This window comes from Oncorhynchus gorbuscha, linkage group LG14 (assembly GCF_021184085.1).
Source record: "Oncorhynchus gorbuscha isolate QuinsamMale2020 ecotype Even-year linkage group LG14, OgorEven_v1.0, whole genome shotgun sequence".
NCBI classification, from domain to species: Eukaryota; Metazoa; Chordata; class Actinopteri; order Salmoniformes; family Salmonidae; genus Oncorhynchus; species Oncorhynchus gorbuscha.
The window spans coordinates 33292855-33313364 of NC_060186.1; the positions used below are offsets into that span (position 1 = coordinate 33292855).

A 20510-nucleotide genomic window follows, 5' to 3' on the forward strand; every position below is an offset into this window, starting at 1 on the left:
AACATCAAACAAGGATCCGACAAGGACAGACGCAGAAAGCAGAGAGAGAAATAGGGACTTAATCAGAGGGCAAAATAGGGGACAGGTGTGAAAGAGTAAACGAGGTAGTTAGGAGAATGAGGAACAGCTGGGAGCAGGAACGAAACGATAGAGAGGGAGAGGGATAGAGAGAGAGGGATAGAGAGAGAGGGAAAGAAACCTAATAAGACCAGCAGGGGGAAACGAATAAAAGAGAAAGCACAGGGACAAGACATGACAATATATGACAAAACATGACAATCTTAGTCAGTGGTTATCAAAAATATATATTTTTAAAACATGTTTTAAAAAACATAAGCCTATGCAACATTAACTTATATAAAAAAAGTCTAAGCCGTTATTTAATCAATTTTCTTTTGCCTTTAATACTGTAGCCCATAGATACGCATTGAATAACACAGTCATAAATGGCAAAAAAGTAACATAAATAATCAGGAATAAGGTTTTGAAGTGTCTGTCCTGTATCTTGGAGATATAAGAAAGCTCAGGAAATACAGTTGAAGTCGGAAGTTTACATACACCTTAGCCAAATACATTTAAGCTCAGTTATTCACAATTCCTGACATTTAATCCTGGTAAGAAATCCCTGTCTTAGGGTCACCACTTTTTTTTAAGAATGTGAATAATAATTTATTTCAGCTTTTATTTATTTCATCACATTCCCAGTAGGACAGAAGTTTACATACACTCAATTAGTATTTGGTAGCATTGCATTTAAATTGATTAACTTGGGTCAAACGTTGCGGGTAGCCTTCCACAAGCTTCCCACAAAAGGTTGGGTGAATTTTGGCCCATTCCTCCTGACAGTGCTGGTGCAACTGAGTCAGGTTTGTAGGCCTCCTTCTACGGGATTGAGGTCAGGGCTTTGTGATGGCCACTCCAATACCTTGACTTTGTTGTCCTTAAGCCATTTTGCCACAACTTTGGAAGTGTGCTTGTGGTCATTGTCCATTTGGAAGGCCCAATTACGTCCAATCTTTAACTTCCTGACTGATGTTGCTTTAATATAGCCATATAATTTTCCTTATTCATGATGCCACCTGTTTTGTGAAGTGCACTAGTCCCTCCTGCAGCAAAGCATCCCAACAACATGATGCTGCCACCCCCGTTCTTCACGTTTGGGATGGTGTTCTTCGGCTTGCAAGCCTCCCCCTTTTTCCTGCAAACATAACGATGGTCATTATGGCCAAACAGTTCTATTTTTGTTTCATCAGACCAGAGGACACTTCTCCAAAAAGTATGATCTTTGTCCCCATGTGTAGTTGCAAACTGTAGTCTGGCTTTTTATGGTGGTTTAGGAGCAGTGGCTTCTTCCTTGCTGAGCGGCCTTTCAGGTTATGTCGACATAGGACTCGTTTCACTGTGGATATATATACTTTTGTACCTGTTTCCTCCAGTATCTTCACAAGGTCCTTTGCTGTTGTTCTGGGATTGATTTGCACTTTTCACAACAAAGTACGTTCATCTCTAGGAGACAGAACACATCTTCTTCCTGAGCGGTATGATGGCTGCGTGGTCCCATGGTACTTATACTTGCATACTATTGCTTGTACAGATGAACGTGGTACCTTCAGGTGTTTGGAAATTGCTCCCAAGGATGAACTTGTGGAGGTCTACAATTTTTTTCTGAGGTCTTAGCTGATTTCTTTTGATTTTCCTATTATGTCAAGCAAAGAGGCACTGAGTTTGAAGGTAGGTGCTTGAAATACATCCACAGGCACCTCCAATTGACTCAAATTATGTCAATTCGCCTATCATAAGCATCTAAAGCAATGACACAATTTTCTGGAATTTTCCAAACTGTTTAAAGGCACAGTTATTTTATTGTATGCATACTTCTGACCCACTGGAATTGTGATACAGTGAACTATAAGTGAAATAATCTGTCTGTAAACAATTGTTGGAAAAATGACTTGTGTCATGCACAAAGTAGATGTCCTAACCGACTTGCCAAAACTATAGTTTGTTAACAAGAAATATTTGGAGTGGTTGAAAACGAGATTTAATGACTCCAACCTAAGTGTATGTCAACTTCCGACTTCAACTGTATTGTGTATGGGTTACCTTCAGACGAGTCCCGTGACACTTGTGAGAAAAAAAACAGAGATTACCATTGTGTATTTGAGAGTCTCCCCTTTCCACATAGTGGTCATACTAGTTTGAAGGCCAAACCCTTTGTACGCTACTCTTTTCACAAGAAGGCCAATTTTCGGGACGTCTCATGCTCTGACAAACATAGCTGTATATCGGCCGACATTGGCAGATGTGGTGGATTGAAATGCAGTCCATGCAAAAAACTGATATCTCTAGTTTAAATTGACAGAATCTGTCAGGATTTTTAAAATTATGTAACTTGAAGGCTGTGTCAATAGACTCTTAAGGATTCAAAACTGTTCTGTAAGTAATGTTTGTACAGTAGGCTATAGGCCTATGTTGGCTTTGGTTGAATTGCCCTGCCAGTGGTGTTCTTCTCAGACCATTTAGAAATTAGACATATTTTTCAATCTATGTGACCACAATGGTAATAGATTATTTGTTGTATTTGTTGTGAGACACAGCGGAGTGAGCCTAATAATTTGCCTTCTTTATTTTACTGGACTGATGGCCTGCATCTGATGGTCTGGGGGGAGGGAGGAAAGGAGGCTGCCTCACCTGTCTCACCATTCCTCTACTCTCCCTCCTTGCGCTGAGAAAAGGGGACACAGTCTTCCAGCTGCACCAATTCATGTTGTTACACCTATGACCAGAGAAAGTTAAATATTCCTCAATACTAAAAAAGACACATGCTACTAATAATAACAATGCAAGCTTATTGAAACACTTCGTTATACTCATTGATTGCATCTCCAGTGCTGGTTATAGCATGAGTGCAAGTATGGAGAACATGCATTTTATGACTTAAAGTGGCTTCGGAAAGTATTCAGACACCTTGACTTTTCCCTCATTTTGTTACATTACAACCTTATTCTAAAATGGATTTTAAATAAATAAATAAAATCTCATAAATCTACACAGTACCACATAACAACAAAGCAAAAACTGTTTTTTTAGACATATTAGCAAATTTATATATTAATTTATTTTAATCACATTTAAATAACTAGTCAGACTAGTCAGTAGTTTGTTGAAGGACCTTTAAAAGTGATTACAGCATTGAGTCTCTTTGGTATGTTGCTACAAGCATGGCACACCTGTGTTTGGGGAGTTTCTCCCACTCTTCTCTACAGATTCTCTCAAGCTCTGTCAGGTTGGAAGCTCTATGGACAATTCCTTGAACCTCATGGCTTGGTTTTGCTTGGACATACACTGTTAACTGTGAGACCTCATATAGTCAGGCGTGTGCCTTTCCAAATCATGTCCAATCAATTACATTTAACACAGGTAGAATCCAATCAAGTTGTAGAAACATCTCAAGGATGATCAGTGGAAACAGGATGCACCTGAGCTCAATTTTGAGTCTCAAATAAAATACTTACGTAAATAATATATTTTTATTGTTAAAAAATGTGCACAAATTTCTAAAAAACAGTTTTTGCTTTGTCATTGTGTGTAGATTGCGAATGATTTTTTCATCCATTTCAGAAATAGGCTGTAAATTATCAAAATGTGGAAAAAGTCAAGAGGTCTGAATACTTTCCGAAGGCACTCTATAAAAGTGTTGAAGATAATAGCACTGTCAATACTAATTTAAGCAGGAACTTATAAAAACATCAGCTCTTTGTTGTATTAAATGAGTCTCTCTCTAGTCAATGAGTCTCTCTCTAGTCTACTCACTGTATCAACTTTGCTGTCCGCTCGAGGCTTGTTTTTACAGTCTTTGGCTCGATAAAACTCTGCAAACATAGTAATCTGAGCTTTCTGATTGGTCGGCAGTAGGCCTATAGCTGCATTTAATTTTCTCTCTGGGCCTGCAGGGTATGCAGAGTTCTACCTTCAAACACATTAAATGGTTAAAAATGGGAAGTCATTAAATAAAACAAATATTTTATTAAGTAAATTAACGTCAATAAATGATGGTTAATAAGTGAGAAGCAGTAATGGGCAGTCACTACCATCATGTGACTTTTTTTTATTTATATTCTGTGTTGTTTACAGCATTCAACCCACATAATGCATATTGCATCTACTGTACTGTGTAAAAATCGAAATAAAAAAAACTGTGATCATAACCAAACCGACCTCAAAAAATACTAATCGCTCAGCACTAGTGTGTGAGCCCGGATGTATCAGAGCCAGCGAGATGTGGAGAGGAGGCCAAATCAGCAGGTGGTGTGTGTGCACGGGCACTGTCAACCAGTGTTAGGAGTATGTGTCCAGCAAGGAGGATTAGCATGAATCTAGAACTTCTGTGACACACTGCCTCTCCCATAAACCTGTCATGATGCAGATCACAAGCACGGGCACACACACACACAGAAAGAGTCCCTCAATCTCACACACTCATCCCCCCACACATGTGCAGACTAAGAATAAAAAAGCAACTGAAGTACTCAACTCAAAAACATGTTCCAAACCAGTTTTCTCAATGAGATTATTAATCCCCACTTGGAATCCTGTTAGATAGGAACTTTAACGTTGCTGTGGATGTCGAAGATTGAACCAGATTATAGTGCAAGTGCGCCACAGATTACAGTAAACTCTCATGAGGACCTCTTCACCATCAACCACATACTGGCATGCAATGCAAGCCACACAGTAATGCACGGCAAGGCAAGCCATAAGGTGATGCACCCTAAATGGGATCAAGAGGGTAAGGTCTGATTTCTGTGTCTAGAATGGCACTGATTTAGGTTAAATCCATTGATTTCAGTTTTTATGAAATAATACACAGAGCTTTTTAATTTTTGGTGTCCATATTAGGAATCTATTCTTCACAGCAACACTATAATTCTGTGTTGACTTGCCATGCTGATATCAGTCTCCTGTCTATGGATTCGGCAGTGCTTGTCTTATTGTTTTATAGTTTCCGATTGGCTTTTGCTCTGTGTCATGGGGGAGATATTTTGGGCCCTCTGATGGGCTGCAATACCTCAACTAAGCTCTGTGCATCCAATAAAAGTATAACCTCCAGGATCCAGCAGCATGGGGCTAGAGAGGCAGGGGAGGTTAGAAGATTCTGGAGCATAGCAGTGTAGCAGTGTAGCAGTGTAGCAGCAATATAACACAGCATGGCTGGCCTATTTATAGGCCTGGCATTGCATGCATCCTGAGACTCACAGCACAGCACAGCACAGAGAGTAGCAGGAATACAACACGCGAAAAGGAATAGGAACAAATACATGGTACGGATGATAGTCGAGAGTCGTAGTGTTTACCCACATGGAAAATATGTATACAGTACCAGTCACAAGTTTGGACACACCTACTCATTCAAAGGTTTTTCTTAATTTATTCTATTTTCGACATTGTAGAATAATAGTGAAGACATCAAAACTATGAAATAACACTTATGGAGTCATGTAGTAACCAAAAAAGTGTTGAACAAATAAAAATATATTTAGATTTTAGATCCTTCAAATTAGCCACCCTTGGCCTTGATGACAGCTTTGCACACTCTTGGCATTCTCTCAACCAATTTCACCTGGAAAGCTTTTCCAACAGTCTTGAAGGAGTTCCCACATACGCTGAGCACTTTTTGGCTGTGTTTCCTTCACTCTGCGGTCCAACTCATCCCAAACCATTTCAATTGGGTTGAGGTCGGGTGATTGTGGAGGCCAAGTCATTTGATGCAACACTCCATCACACTCCTTCTTGGAGGTGTGTTTTGGGTCATTGTCCTGTTGAAAAACAAATGATAGTCCCACTGCTATGGTAGCCATGCTGGTTAAGTGTGCCTTGAATTCTAAATAAATTACTGACAGTGTCACCAGCAAAGCACCCCCACACCATCACACCTCCTCCTCCATGCTTCACGGTGGGAACCACACATGCAGAGATCATCAACCGTTCACCTACTCTGATTCTCACAAAGACACAGCGGTTGGAACCAAAATTTGGACTAATCAGACCAAAGGACAGATTTCCACCATCTAAATGTCCATTGTGCGTGTTTCTTGGCCCAAGCAAGTCGCCTTCTTCTTATTGGTGACCTTTTGTGGTGTTTTTTTGCAGCAATTCGACCATGAAGGCCTCATTCACGCAGTCTCCTCTGAACAGTTGATGTTGAGCTGTGTCTGTTACTTGAACTCTGAAGCATTTATTTGGGCTGCAATCTGAGGCTGGAAATTCTAATGACCGTATCCTCTGCAGCAGAGGGAAGTCTGGGTCTTCCTTTCCGAGAAACATGAATTTTTCCGGATTTACTGACCTTTGTGTCTTAAAGAAATGATGGACTGTCATTTCTCTTCCTTTATTTTGAGTTTATTTGAAATTCCACAAATTAACTTTTAACAAGGCACAAATGTTAATTGATATGCAATTCCAGGTGACTACCTCATGAAGCTGGTGGAGAGAACGCCAATAGGGTGCAAAACTGTCATCAAGACAAAAGGATGGCTTCCTAAGTATAAAATATATTTAGATTTGTTTAACACTTTTTTGATTACTACATGATTTCATATGTGTTTTTTTCATAGTTTTGATGTCTACTATTATTCTACAAATTAGATACTAGTAAAAATAAAATAAAACCCCTGGAATGTGTAGGTGTGTCTGAACTTTTGACTGGGACTGTAGATGTTTACTCAAATATGGAAAAAAAAAATTTAATGACAGTTGGCTGCTATATTTATTTTTATTTTGGTTGAGAAAGGTTGGTTTGAGAATGTTTTACTAAGAGAGACTGAACCAGATTTTCCTGGAGCCCCACCTCAAGTGTAGCTTCTTAAAGTAATACTTCAATGAATGTTAATCTTCAGTTCTGTCTCAAAATATTTAGGTAAATTCAGAGTGACTGCTAAAAAGTTGCAAAAAAGTATTGAATATATCCACCTACGGATTATACCTGTCTTCTACCCTGAGAGATAAATAAAGAGAGACAAGCCATTTAAGAAAGAAAAAAAGAGGAGGGGCAGGTGGAGGCATTGTCAGAAGGAGAAAGATAGACAGTGTTGGAAATAGATTAAGAGGCACAAAGAGAGAGGGAGGCAGTGTCATATGTGTATGTGTGTGTGTCGTATGTATCAGAGAGCCAGTGATATGTGGAGAGAGAAAACAGACAATGTTTGTATGTATAATGGATCCCCATTAGCATCTACCCTTTCTGGGGCCCAGCAAAATTAAGGCAGTTATATACCATTTAAAAAACATTACAATACATTTCACAACATACAGTTGAAGTCAGAAGTTTACATTCACCTTCAGCTTTTATTTCTTTCTTTCATCACATTCCCAGTGGGTCAGAAGTTAACATACACTCAATTAGTATTTGGTAGCATTTCCATTAAATTGTTTAACCTGGGTCAAACATTTTGGGTAGCCTTCCACAAGCTTCCCACAATAAGTGGGTGAATTTTGTCCCATTCCTCCTGACAGAGCTGGTGTAACTGAATCAGGTTTCTAGGCCTCCTTGCTCCCACAAGCTTTTTCAGTTCTTCCCACAAATATTCTATGGGATTGAGGTCAGGACGTTGGGATGGCCACTCCAATACCTTGACATTGTTGTCCTTAAAGCCATTTTGCCAAAACTTTGGAAAATGCTTGGGGTCATTGTCCATTTGGAAGGCCCAATTGTGACCAAGCTTTAACTTCCGGACGGATGTCTTGAGATGTTGCTTCAATATATCCACATACGATCTTTGTCTCAATGTGCAGCTGCAAACCATAGTCTGGCTTTTTTTATGGCAGTTTTGGAGCAGTGGCTTCTTCCTTGCTGAGCGGTCTTTCAGGGTATGTCGATACAGGACTTGTTTTAGTGTGGATATATATACTTTTGTACCCGTTTCCTCCAGCATCTTCACAAGGTCCTTTGCTGTTGTTCTGGGATTGAATGGCACTTTTCGCATCAAAGTACTCTCTAGGAGAGAAAGTCTCCTTCCTGAGCGGTATGGCGGCTGCGTGGTCCCATGGTGTTTATACTTGCGTACGATTGTTTATACAGATGAACGTGGTACCTTCAGGTGTTTGGAAATTGCTCCCAAGGATGAACCAGACTTGTGGAGGTCTACATTTTTTTCTGAGGCTGATTTCTTTTCATTTTCCCAGGATGTCAAGTATAGAGGCACTGAGTTTGAAGGTAGGCCTTGAAATACTTCCACATGTACACCTCCAATGAACTCAAATGATGTCAATCAGCTTAGAAGCTTCTAAAGCCATGACATCATTCTCTGGGATTTTCCATGCTGTTTAAAGGCACAGTCAACTTAGTGTATGTAAACTTCTGACCCACTTTGTGATACAGTGAATTATAAGTGAAATAATCTGTCTCTAAACAATTGTTGGAACAATTACTTGTGTCATGCACGAAGTAGATGTCCTAACCGACTTGCCGAAACTATAGTTTGTTAACAAGAAATTTGTGGAGTGGTTGAAAAGCTAGTTTTAATGACTCCAAGTGTATGTAAACTTTAAGTGTGTGCCCTCAGGCCACTACTATACTATCACATATCTACAACACATTTACATGTGTATGTGTTTATAGTGTGTATGTTATCTGCTGTGGAATTGAGGGAGCATGGAGGAGGTAAGACTAACAGGTGGTGTGTGTGTGTGCACAGACGCTGTCAGTCAGTGTTTGTCCAGCAAGGAGAAGTAGCATGAGCCCAGAACTTAAAACCCCGTTTTTCCCCCAATTTCGTTGTATCCAATTGGTAGTTAGTCTTGTCTCATCACTGCAACTCCCGTATGGACTCGGGAGAGGCGAAGGTCGAGGGCCGTGCGTCCTCCAAAACACAACCCAGCCAAGCCGCACGGCTTCTTGACACAATGCCTGCTTAACCCGGAAGCCAGCCGCACCAATGTTTCGGAGCAAACGCCGTACACCTGTACCCGGCCCGCCACAGGAGTCGCTAGGGTGCGATGGGACAAGAACATTCCTGCCGGACAAACCCTCCCCTAACCCGGACGACGCTCAGCCAATTGTCTGCCACCCCATGGGTCTCCCGGTCGCGGCCAGCTGTGAGAGAGCCTGGACTTGAACCAGGATCTCCAGTGGCACATCTAGCACTGCGATGCAGTACCTTAGACGACTGCGATGCAGTATCTTTGACCACTCGGGAGCCCAGAACTCCTGTGAAACAAATGCTTCTCCCATAGGCCTATCATGATGCAGATCACACACACACACACGCTCCTGACCAATTGTGCTATTTTGTGTTTTTCAACCTCTCCTTGGCCAAGTCTGCAATACCTACATGTTTGAAGCAGACCACCATCGTCCCTGTGCCCAAGAATGCCAAGGTGCTCAATGAACAGCATTCTCATGTAGGTGTTTCTTTCGTCCAGGTGGGAAAGGGCAGTGTGGAGTGCAATAGAGATTACATCAACTGTGGCTCTATTGGAGCAGTATGCGATTTGGAGTAGGTCCAGAGTGTGATGATGGTGTTGATGTGAGCTGTGACCAGCCTTTCAAAGCACTTCTTGACTAGAGATGTGAGTGCTACAGGGTGACATAGCAACACGAAAACTCTCTCTCTCTCTCTCTCTCTCTCTCTCTCTCTCTCTCTCTCTCTCTCTCTCTCTCTCTCTCTCTCTCTCTCTCGCCCTCTCTCTATCCTCTGCTCTGGCTGGCAAATGGACCGTGCTCAAGAAGGTTATTACGGCTCATACACTTGCCAGTGAATATAATTGAAAAAAGCTTTCATCTGCTAGCAAAGCAATTTCCTTAATGCCTTTAGCGCACATGAAGGACGTGATGAATGTGGTGGCAAATGGACAGGCTGTGAGCGCAGGTTGCAGGGTTTAAAAAGACAGCCCAGCCGCCCAGCAGAGGACAGGAAAAGAGGCATGAGGACGTGTGGGCGGGCGGAGAAAGCATGAGTAGAATAAGCATGCATAAATGGACAGTGTAGAAGAGAAGGGATGACCAGAACACAATTTTGGGAAATATGGCCTCCTCCTTTCTAGCTACACACCTCTGCACCCAACAGTATTCAGCTCTATAGTGACACCCCGTGGTCATATCATACCGCAGTATCTTAACACCCCAAAAGACCCAAGGACTCCTTAGGGACCTGTGCAGTGTTGATCTGAGAGGATTGGAGTGGTGCCCTGATTGAAGATTTTTATTTTTATTGATTTGGGGTGATTTAACATTTATTTAGTCAGAGATTGTAACGTTTGTCATAACGAGGAGACCAAGGAGCAGCGTGAGATGAATACATTCCTCTTTATTTAAACGAAGAACACTGAAGAACACTGAAGAACACTGAAGAACACTGAAGAACACTGAAGAACACTGAAGAACACTGAAGAACACTGAAGAACACTGAAGAACACTGAAGAACACTGAAGAACACCGAAGAACACCGAAGAACACCGAAGAACACTAAACAAACGTGTCGCTATAAACACGAGTGCTGACATGCAACTACACATAGACAATAATCCACAAAACCAAAATGGATAATGGCAACCTAAATAGGATCCCCAATCAGAGACAATGATAAACAGTTGCCTCTGATTGGGAACCAATTCAGGCCACCATAGACCTACATTTAGCTAGACAAACCAAAACCCCATAGATATACAAAAAACGCTAGACAAGATGAAAACACACATACCACCCTCGTCACACCCTGATCTAAACAAAAATAATAAAGAAAACAAAGATAACTAAGGTCAGGGCATGACAGGGATGTCATATTGAAACTCGTGTTTTTTTTGTGACCCTTGCACAACATTCAAAATAATAAACACATGCATCAATACAAAATAAATACACTCTGGAAGTAAACATGAACCTTTGCTTAGACAGGGAAGTCATATCAAATTAAATGTATACAACAGGGAAGCAATTACAAAATACACATAATCAATCAACCAATCATGGCATTAAAACAACCATAGGGGAATAGGTTTGTCCAATTTTTCCTGGAGTTCATTCCATGTCTGGGTAGCATATAATCGAATGCAGTTTTCCCTAATCATGATGAGGTACGGGGGACATCAAGAACAAGCCAGTTCTGTGAGCTAGTCAATGGCTGTGTTTGCACAGGAATCCCAAATCAGATCTTATGCTAATTATTTCCATATCTGATACCTATCTGATCTTTTCACTAATGGGTCAACAGGTGAAATGGGTGAACAGACAAAATAAATATGAAATCAAATTTTTGACTTCCAATTTATACCACTTCCAAATGCGGATCTCAGTGGAGGCTCTTCAGAGGAGGAATGGAAGAACCATCCTCCTCAGTGAAGTTCATAAAAATGTCAATTGTAAAACATTTTAAAAGTAAAACCTTTTAGATAATACTATACTAAACATAATCACATCACCAAATAACTGATTAAAACACACTATTTTGCAAAGGTCTACAGTAGCCTCAACAGCACTTTGTAGGATAGCACCATGGTGTAGCCGGAGGAAAACTAGCTTCTGTCCTCCTCTGGGTACATTGAATCCAATACAAAACCTAGGAGGCTCATGGTGTTCACCCCCTCCCATAGACTTACACATTATGACAACTTCAGGAGGTTGTTCTCCAGCCTATCAGAGCTCTTGAATGATGAACTGACATGTTGTCCACCCAATCAAAGGATCAGATAATTAATCTAGCACTGACAGCATAAGCTACAGCTATCTAGCACTGCAGTGAATAAAAGGTGGTGAGTAGTTGACTCGAAGAGAGAGGGAGACAATAATTGAACAGTTTTGAGTAAATTCATTTATTCCAAAAAGAAGGAGAAGCAAGAGAGAAATAGAGAGAGATTTTGTCATTTTTTTCACTCTCAGTTTCAGCAAATGCATCTAGCTAGCTTAGCCTACTAGCCTACTGAAACACACTGCTCAAACAGAGGGATGCTATGTTAGCTAGCTGGCTATGACTTTCCAACACAACACTGGAACTCCTCCAAGTCAAGGTAAGCTTTTGATTTGTTGTGCATTAAAGTCCACAAACAAATACTATGTGGCTGTTATGAGAGTGAACTCTGTTTACGTGTGATCAAAGGTGTATTCATTCCGTTGATTATGTTAAAAAATGTTTCTTAAAAGTAAAAAAAACTGCAACTGTTGGACAAATGATTACACCCTATAGCAGCTAGATGCAGGCTAGAGTGTGCAAGGCGGTATTGAATGTCACTGTCTATCACCTCAAATTTGTCTCTCGACCTGTGTGCACCTATGTTGTAAACTTTCATTCATAGGCTAGGTTGTAGCAACCTCATGAGTATAGGGAAAATGAAAGTACCATGTGAACTGGGTGAATTGAATATGAATCAGAGTCATGCAGTAATAGAAATAAGGCCTTGCTCATAAAACATGTTTTGTCCTCCCTCATCTTAAACGGCACTGACCACCACTGGTAGATCTCAATCCTGATACAATTCTCATGTTCCATATGTGACCTCAGTCTGGACCCTCAGATCAGATTTTTTTGCTGTGAATTGGCTTTTTTGCATATGACCTGCCGCTACTATGACAAGCACCCAAAATGTAAAGGAACAGTGACAGAAAATGAGCATTTCATCTGTATGCTACTTCATTGGCTACATCAGTGTAAATGCAGAAATCTGATATGGGTCACATGTAAATCTGAGTGTGGACAGTCATAAATAAAAATTTGATATGAAAATCAAATCTGAATTAGGTTCTTAGTTTGGTAGTATAAACACAGGTGGTATGCCTCCAATTAAAAAGAGATGAAAGATCGGTATGCTGCGCTTAAACAGGCAGACAAATTCTGGTATTATTTCCATGTATTGGTCTTTTGACAGCTCTTTCTACAATATTTGGGAAAAAGATCAGAATTGGGCTGTATGTGTAAATGCTAGATGGTGGCCTGGTTTCAGTAATAACAGGAAGGGGACTATGGTACACTGAGTCCAGAGGTTTTAGTGTAGTGGTGGCGTGCATATAGATTGTGTATAAGCATTTACTAAATGTAATAGCCTTTTCAAAACAACCCTCTCCCTCCCAGGTGAGGCCAAGACCAGGAGCCACAGTACAGAACCTCTATCTAGGCACGAGAGCAAAGCTCACCACGGAGGCAGCCAGGAGTCTCCCAAATCCCAGGACTGGGATGGGCCCTCCGGACATTCACCCAACCCCACTGCCATGCCCAGCCGCCTGGGACGCTCTTCTGTCAGCCCCACCATGATGCTGGGGAGTGGGGTCACAGGTGAGGGCCTCTGCCTGGAGTTACACACAATATTTAAATTACAGAAATGAATGTAAAAGAGAATGTGTTTTAGATGGAAATAGTTAAACAATTATTAGACTTCCAATGTTGGAGCCCATAGTGTTCGATTGGTAAGAGCTAATAATTTGGAAGACACATGAAAAGTCTCTACTAAATGTATTGGCATGACATTTGAGAATTATAAGTAGGCTATATGAGTATTTTATAACATAAAAAAAAATGAATTATATCATGGAAGGCTAAATAATTCAGATATGGTGAAAGAAATGAATGTTTACATCATCAAATTTTAATGTGTACAAAATGTGGCTCAGAATCCTTGATACAGTGCATTGGGAAATGATTCAGATCAGTTGACAATTTGTGACTTTGCAGATTTACTCCAAAATGTTTTATTTTTTATTCCCTCATCAATATACACAGAATATCCCATAATGACAAAACAAAAACAGGTTTTTAGACATTTTTTAATGAAATATCACAATTACATAGCTATTCAGACCCTTTCCTCAGTACTTTATTGAAACACCTTTGAGTCTTCTTGGGTGTGATGCTACAATCTTGGCACACCTGTATTTGTGCAGTTTCTCCAATTCTTCTCCGCAGATCCTCTCAAGCTCTCTCAGGTTGGATGGGGAGCGTTGATGCACAGCAATTTTCAGGTCGCTCCAGAGATGTTTGATCAGGTTCAAGTCTGGGCTCTGGCTGGGCCGCTCAAGGACATTCATAGACTTGTCCCGAAGTCACTCCTGCATTGTCTTGGCAGTTTGCTTAGGGTCATTGTCCTGTTAGAAGGTGAACCTTCACCCCAGTCTGAGGTCCTGAGCGCTCTGGAGCAGGTTTTCATCAAGGATCTGTAACAGCGTTCTTCGTTTGTAGAAAGAGAGTCGGACCGAAATGCCTTTAATGTCTTTAATGAAGAAAAACGGAACGATACATGAAATAACTAATAAATACAAAAACAACAAACGGAACGTGAAACCTATTACAGCCTATCTGGTGAACACTACACAGAGACAGGAACAATCACCCACCTATGCTACACCCCTACTCAGCCGCAATCTCAATGCCTACACAACCCCAATACGAAACACAACATTTAAACCCATGTCACACCCTGGCCTGACCAAATATATAATGAAAACACAAAACACTAAGACCAAGGCGTGACAGAACCGCCCCCCCCCCTAAGGTGCGGACTCCCGGACGCACCTCAAAACCATAGGGAGGGTCCGGGTGGGCGTCTGTCCATGGTGGCGGTTCCGGCTCGGGACGTGGACCCCACTCCATTAAAGTCATAGTTCCTCCCCTTCGCGTCCCGGGATAATCCACCCTCGCCGCCGACCATGGCCTAATAGTCCTCACCCAGAACCCCACTGAACTGAGGAGCAGCTCGTGACTGAGGGGCAGCTCGGGACTGAGGGGCAGCTCGGGACTGAGGCAGCTCGGGACTGAGGGGCAGCTCGGGACTGAGGGGCAGCTCGGGACTGAGGGGCAGCTCGGGACTGAGGGTAAGCTTGGGACTGAGGGGCAGCTCGGGGCTGAGGGGCAGCTCGGGACTGAGGGGCAGCTCGAGACTGAGGGGCAGCCCGGAACTGAGGGGAAGCCCAGTACTGAGAGAAAGCCCAGTACTGAGAGGAAGCCCAGTACTGAGAGGAAGCCCAGTACTGAGATGAAGCTCAGGTAGGTAGCCGGCTCCGGTAGATCCTGGCTGGCTGGCGGATCTGAAAGATTCTGGTTGACTAGCAGATCTGGAAGATTCTGGTTGACTGGCAGATCTAGAAGATCATGGCTGACTGGCGGATCTAGCTGCTCTATGCAGACTGGCAGCTCTTTGCAGACTGACAGCTCTGGCTGCTTCATACAGATTGACAGCTCTGGCTGCTTCATGCAGACTGACAGCTCTGGCTGCTTCATACAGACTGACAGTTCTGACTGCTCCATGCAAGCTGACAGCTCTGACTGCTTCATACAGACTGACAGCTCTGGCTGCTTTATGCAGACTGACAGCTCTGGCTGCCTCATACAGACTGACAGCTCTGACTGCTCCATGCAGGCTGACAGCACCCTGCAGACTGACAGCTCCTTGCAGACTGACAGCTCCTTGCAGACTGGCAGCCCTTTGCAGACTGACAGTTCTGGCTGCTTCATGCAGACTGACAGCTCTGGCTGCTTCATGCAGACTGACAGCTCTGGCTGCTTCATGCAGACTGACATCTCAGGCTGCTCCGAACAGGCAGGAGGCTCCGGCAGCGCTGTAGAGGAGGAAGGCTCTGATAGCGCTGAACAGACAGGAGACTCCGACAGCACAGGTGAGGCGAGGCGCACTGTAGGCCTGATGCGTGGTGCTGGCACTGGTGATACTGGAGCGAGGACATGCACAAGAAGCCTGGTGCGGGGAGCTGCTACCGGAGGACTGGTGTGTGGAGGTGGCGCTGGATAGACCGGACCGTGCAGGTGCACTGGAGCTCTTGAGCACCGAGCCTGCCCAACCTTACCTGGCTCGATGCCCACTCTAGCCCGGCCAATACGAAGGGCTGGTATGAACCGCACCGGGCTATGCACCCGCACTGGAAACACTGTGTGCTCCATAGCATAAATAACACGGTGCCTGCCCGGTCTCTCTAGCCCCCCGGTAAGCACAGGAGTTTGCGCAGGTCTCCTACATGGCATAGCCATACCCCTGTAAGCCCCCCCAATAATTTTTTGGGGCTGCTTTTCGGGATTCCTTGCCAACCGTGTTCCCTCGTATCGTCGGCTCCTATCTCCTGCTGCCTCTGCTCTCCTAAGTGCCTCCACCTGTTCCCATGGGAGGCGATCTCTTCCGGCCAGTATCTCCTCCCAAGTGTAACAACCTTTGCCATCCAACACGTCTTCCCATGTCCATTCTCCGAATAATTCATCCTCCTTTCGCTGCTCATGCTGTCGCTGCCGTGTCTTTCTCTTCGACTCCATTCTCCTATAGCCCTCTTCGCACTACTCCAGCGCACACTCTCTGGGTCGACCGCCCACCTGTCTATTTCTTCCCACGTAGTATACTCCATACTTCTGCTGTCCATAACGTCCTCCCTTCGCTGCTCATGCTGTCGCTGCCTGTTAACACGCTGCTCGGTCCGTGTGTGGTGGGTGATTCTGTAACGGCGTTCTTCGTTTGTAGAAAGAGAGTCGGACCGAAATGCAGTGTGGTGGTTACTCATGTCTTTAATGAAGAAAAATGGAACGATACATGAAATAACTAATAAATACAAAAACAACAAACGGAACGTGAAACCTATTACAGCCTATCTGGTGAACACTACACAGAGACAGGAACAATCACCCACAAAATACACAGTGAAACCCAGGCTACCTAAATACGGTTCCCAATCAGAGACAACGAAAATCACCTGACTCTGATTGAGAACCACCTCAGGCAGGCAACCTATGCTACAACCCCTACTCAGCCGCAATCCCAATGCCTACACAACCCCAATACGAAACACAACATTTAAACCCATGTCACACCCTGGCCTGACCAAATATATAACGAAAACACAAAACACTAAGACCAAGGCGTGACAGGATCTCTGTGTACTTAGCTCCGTTCATCTTTTCCTCGATCCTGACAAGTCTCCCATTGCCTGCTGCTGATGAGGGAAAAAAACATTTAATTCATCGTGGTCCTTCTGTAGCTCAGTTGGTAGAGCATGGCGCTTGTAACGCCAGGGTAGTGGGTTTGATCCCCGGGACCACCCATACGTAGAATGTATGCACACATGACTGTAAGTCGCTTTGCATAAAAGCGTCTGCTAAATGGCATATATTATTATATTATTATTATTTAGAATAAGCCTGTGACTTAACAGCATTTGGAAAAAGTCAAGGGTTCTTAATACTTTCCGAATGCACTGTAAATTAAGATTGATCTCTTCTTGAATTTACTGTTGAGTTGGTTAAAGTCATATGCAACTGAAATGCAACTTGTGTGACCACTATGCATTTCTGACATTCAGTGCCACTGAGATGAAGTTAATAAAACGCAGCTGCTGAGGACAGAGCAGTCAAGGTTAGCTAACCGAAAGAATTATGTTTCATTATTTGGGTTTGAACTCCTTTTGAAGGCTAAAGCACAGCTAAACGAAGGACAGGGCAAATGTGCCTATAGGTCCTGACAACACTATCGGCCCTTACAACACAGGTCCTCAGACCATCCCTAGCAACAATGTACTGTACATCCTAACCGACTGAGCACGTCTCCCTACAGAATCCAAAGCGGTGTGTAAGCTGGGCCGGTCAGCCTCTACATCGGGGGTTCCTTCCCCGTGCGGGACTCCCCAGCACCAGCCCTCCGAGCCCCAGCCAGGCTATAGTCAGGTACCGCCGCATGCCACCACAGAATAAGAGAGCAAGCTAGAAAGAAAGTGCTTGTGAGCCCATGTGGGGCCCTTGTCCCTGTCTCTCTGTGTTCACCTGTGTGTCGGCTGTCTGACCCCATCCCCAAATCGTATTTTCCTCACCCCGAAGCACCATCCCCCTGTCACCTGTCCCACCACTATGTAGCTGTTTTGTCTCGTCTGTATTGCATTTATCCAGGGTCACTCTGCTTATTTGTGTTTTGTTTTTGTGGAGACATCTTCATCCTGTGGTATTTCAAGTTAATTGGTATACTCATATATACAGACATCAAACCTCAGTGATATAATAATCTGTTTCCATCTCAGGACAAGGAGCCAGGGCAAACTTTCTTCCTCCCTCCTCCTTTTACTTTTAACACTATACCTACCTGTCCCTCCTTAATTTAGCTGGCCCTTACTTACTTCAGCTAAGCCCTTCCCTTTGTACACTGACTGAAACTTCCAATTTACTGGAACCGTACCACTGCACTTTGACCTTACCTCCACCTGTGCCTTTAGCTGGCCCTTAACCTGGACTTCGATCTGGTCCATAACTGGCACCTTCCATCTTCCCTTTTCGTTTACCTCTATGACCATCTATGCTATAACCTGACCCTTTAATCTAAACATTGATCAGGACTTTGACCTATGCCTGGCATTTTAACTGTCCTGTCTTTTACACAGCATTTTACCTGCTTTTCTCCCTGGCAGCACCTTCAGTTCCCAAACCCCAAGCAGATGTGCAGCTTCTACTTCTAAAAATGACCAAACGTGACTAATTTCATGTTTGATGTATGTATATACAGGGCCATGAAAAAGCATTTGCCCCTTTCTGATTTGCTCTATTTTTGCATACTTTTGATACTGAATGCTATCAGATCTTCAACCAAAACCTAATATTAGATAAAGGGAACCTAAGTTTACAAATAACAAAAAATCGATATATTATTTGTATTTATTTAATTAACAAAGTTATACAACACCCAGTTCCCCTGTGTAAAAAAGTAATTGCCCCCTTACACTCAATAACTGTTTGTGCCACCTTAACTGCAATGACTGCAAAGAAAGCTTCCTGTAATTGTTGATCAGTTGCATAACTTTGTTTATGAAATAAATTAAATCATGTTGTAATTGTTGTGTTATTTGTTCACTCAGGTTCCCTTTATCTAATATTAGGTTTTGGTTGATTACAAAATCTAATAACAAATATGCAAAGATTTTGAAAATCCGAAAGGGGGCAAATGCTTTTCCGCAGCACTGTATGTATACACAACATACAGTGCCAGTTAAAAGTTTGGACACACCTACTCATTCCAGGGTTTTTCTTTATTTTTACTATGTTCTACATTGTAGAATCACAGTGAAGACAAAATATATGGAGTCATATAGTAACCAAAAAAGTGTTAAACAATTCAATATATATATTTCAGATCCTTCAAAGTAGCTACCCTTTGCCTTTATGACAGCTTTGCACACTCTTGGCATTCTCTCAACCAACCTCATGAGGTAGTCACTGGAATGCATTTGCTGCAGAGTATAACTTTCATTAGAGTTACCAGCCTCTGAAATTGAAGCCCAAATAAATGCTTCACAGAGTTCAAGTAACAGACACATCTCAACCTCAACTGTTCAGAGGAGACTCTGTGAATCAGGCCTTCATGGTTGGATTGTTGTGAAGAAACCACTACTAAAGGACACCAATAAGAAGAAGAGACTTGCTTGGGCCAGGAAGCACGAGCAATGGACATTAGACTGGTGTAAATCTGTCCTTTGGTCTGATGAGTCCAAATTTGAGATTTTTGGTTCCAACCGCCGTGTGACTACCTCATGAAGCTGGTTGAGAGAATGCCAAGATTGTGCAAAGCTATCATCAAGGCAAAGGGTGGCTGCTTTCAAGAATCTAAAATATACTTTTTTGTTTACTACATGATTCCATATGTGTTATTTTATAGTGTTGATGTCTCCACTATTATTCTAAAAAGTAGACAATAGTAAAAAATAAAGAAAAACCGTTGAATGAGTAGGTGTGTCCAAAGTTTTGACTGGTACTGTTTGTGGAATGTTTATTGAGAGCACTATGTGTTTGTGTATGCTGTTGGTTATGGAACAAGTTTTTACTTTTCTTATATCTCTTTATGAGTGTTCAACCATTCTTGAACATGTCTCATTGATGTATACATATGTATCTCTCTTCTGGGGAGGTAGCATATGATGCTTCAGAAGTGACATGCTACACACACAATACACAAACAACATGCACACACACTCACTCACACACACAAACACTCACACACACACAAACATACACACACACACACACACTAAGACAGGTCACTCAACCATTTGCACGAATCAGAACTAAGCTACCCAGCCTTCTTCATTCTCACTCCCTAGCTCTTAGAAAAACTAGTCTAACTAAAAACAGAAGGCCTATCCTACTGAAAGTCATCCAATCAAAACAGAGGCCAAGAAAATAAAACCTTGTCAAATCGTTCTGTCATTCCTCCCTTTCTGTGTCCTTTTTGTGTCTGTGTCCTTGTCTATATATTGTGAGAATGCTGAAAAAGCATTTGTTGTTATGTGTGTTTTCCAATGAATGTCTTACTGTGTGCATGTTTGTGTATTTGTGTGTTTGTGTGTATGAACATGCAGTGGGCCATGTTTCACAATTACATAAATACTGCTTAAACTTCCTATCTGAATAATTGAATATTTGATGACCATAATGTCTACACTTGAATTTACTGTTATATAAGCATTGGTCAATGATGACACTGTGTTTTACTGTTCATGGAAAGGAGGACAGTCTTATACACATCAATACATCATATAGTGTTATACACATGGAGCCTACGTA

At 42.4% G+C, this 20510-nt stretch overlaps 1 protein-coding gene across 1 annotated transcript in view; it reads left to right on the forward strand.

The window, feature by feature from the left end:
* LOC123994815 (neuronal tyrosine-phosphorylated phosphoinositide-3-kinase adapter 2-like) overlaps window positions 1–20510 on the forward strand; it is a 31354-nt gene that overhangs the window by 1487 nt on the left and 9357 nt on the right. Inside the window, exons 2-3 of the mRNA XM_046297825.1 lie at window positions 13059–13259; window positions 17524–17633. Coding sequence (XP_046153781.1) covers window positions 13059–13259; window positions 17524–17633 — 311 coding nt within the window. The remainder of the gene's footprint in view (window positions 1–13058; window positions 13260–17523; window positions 17634–20510) is intronic.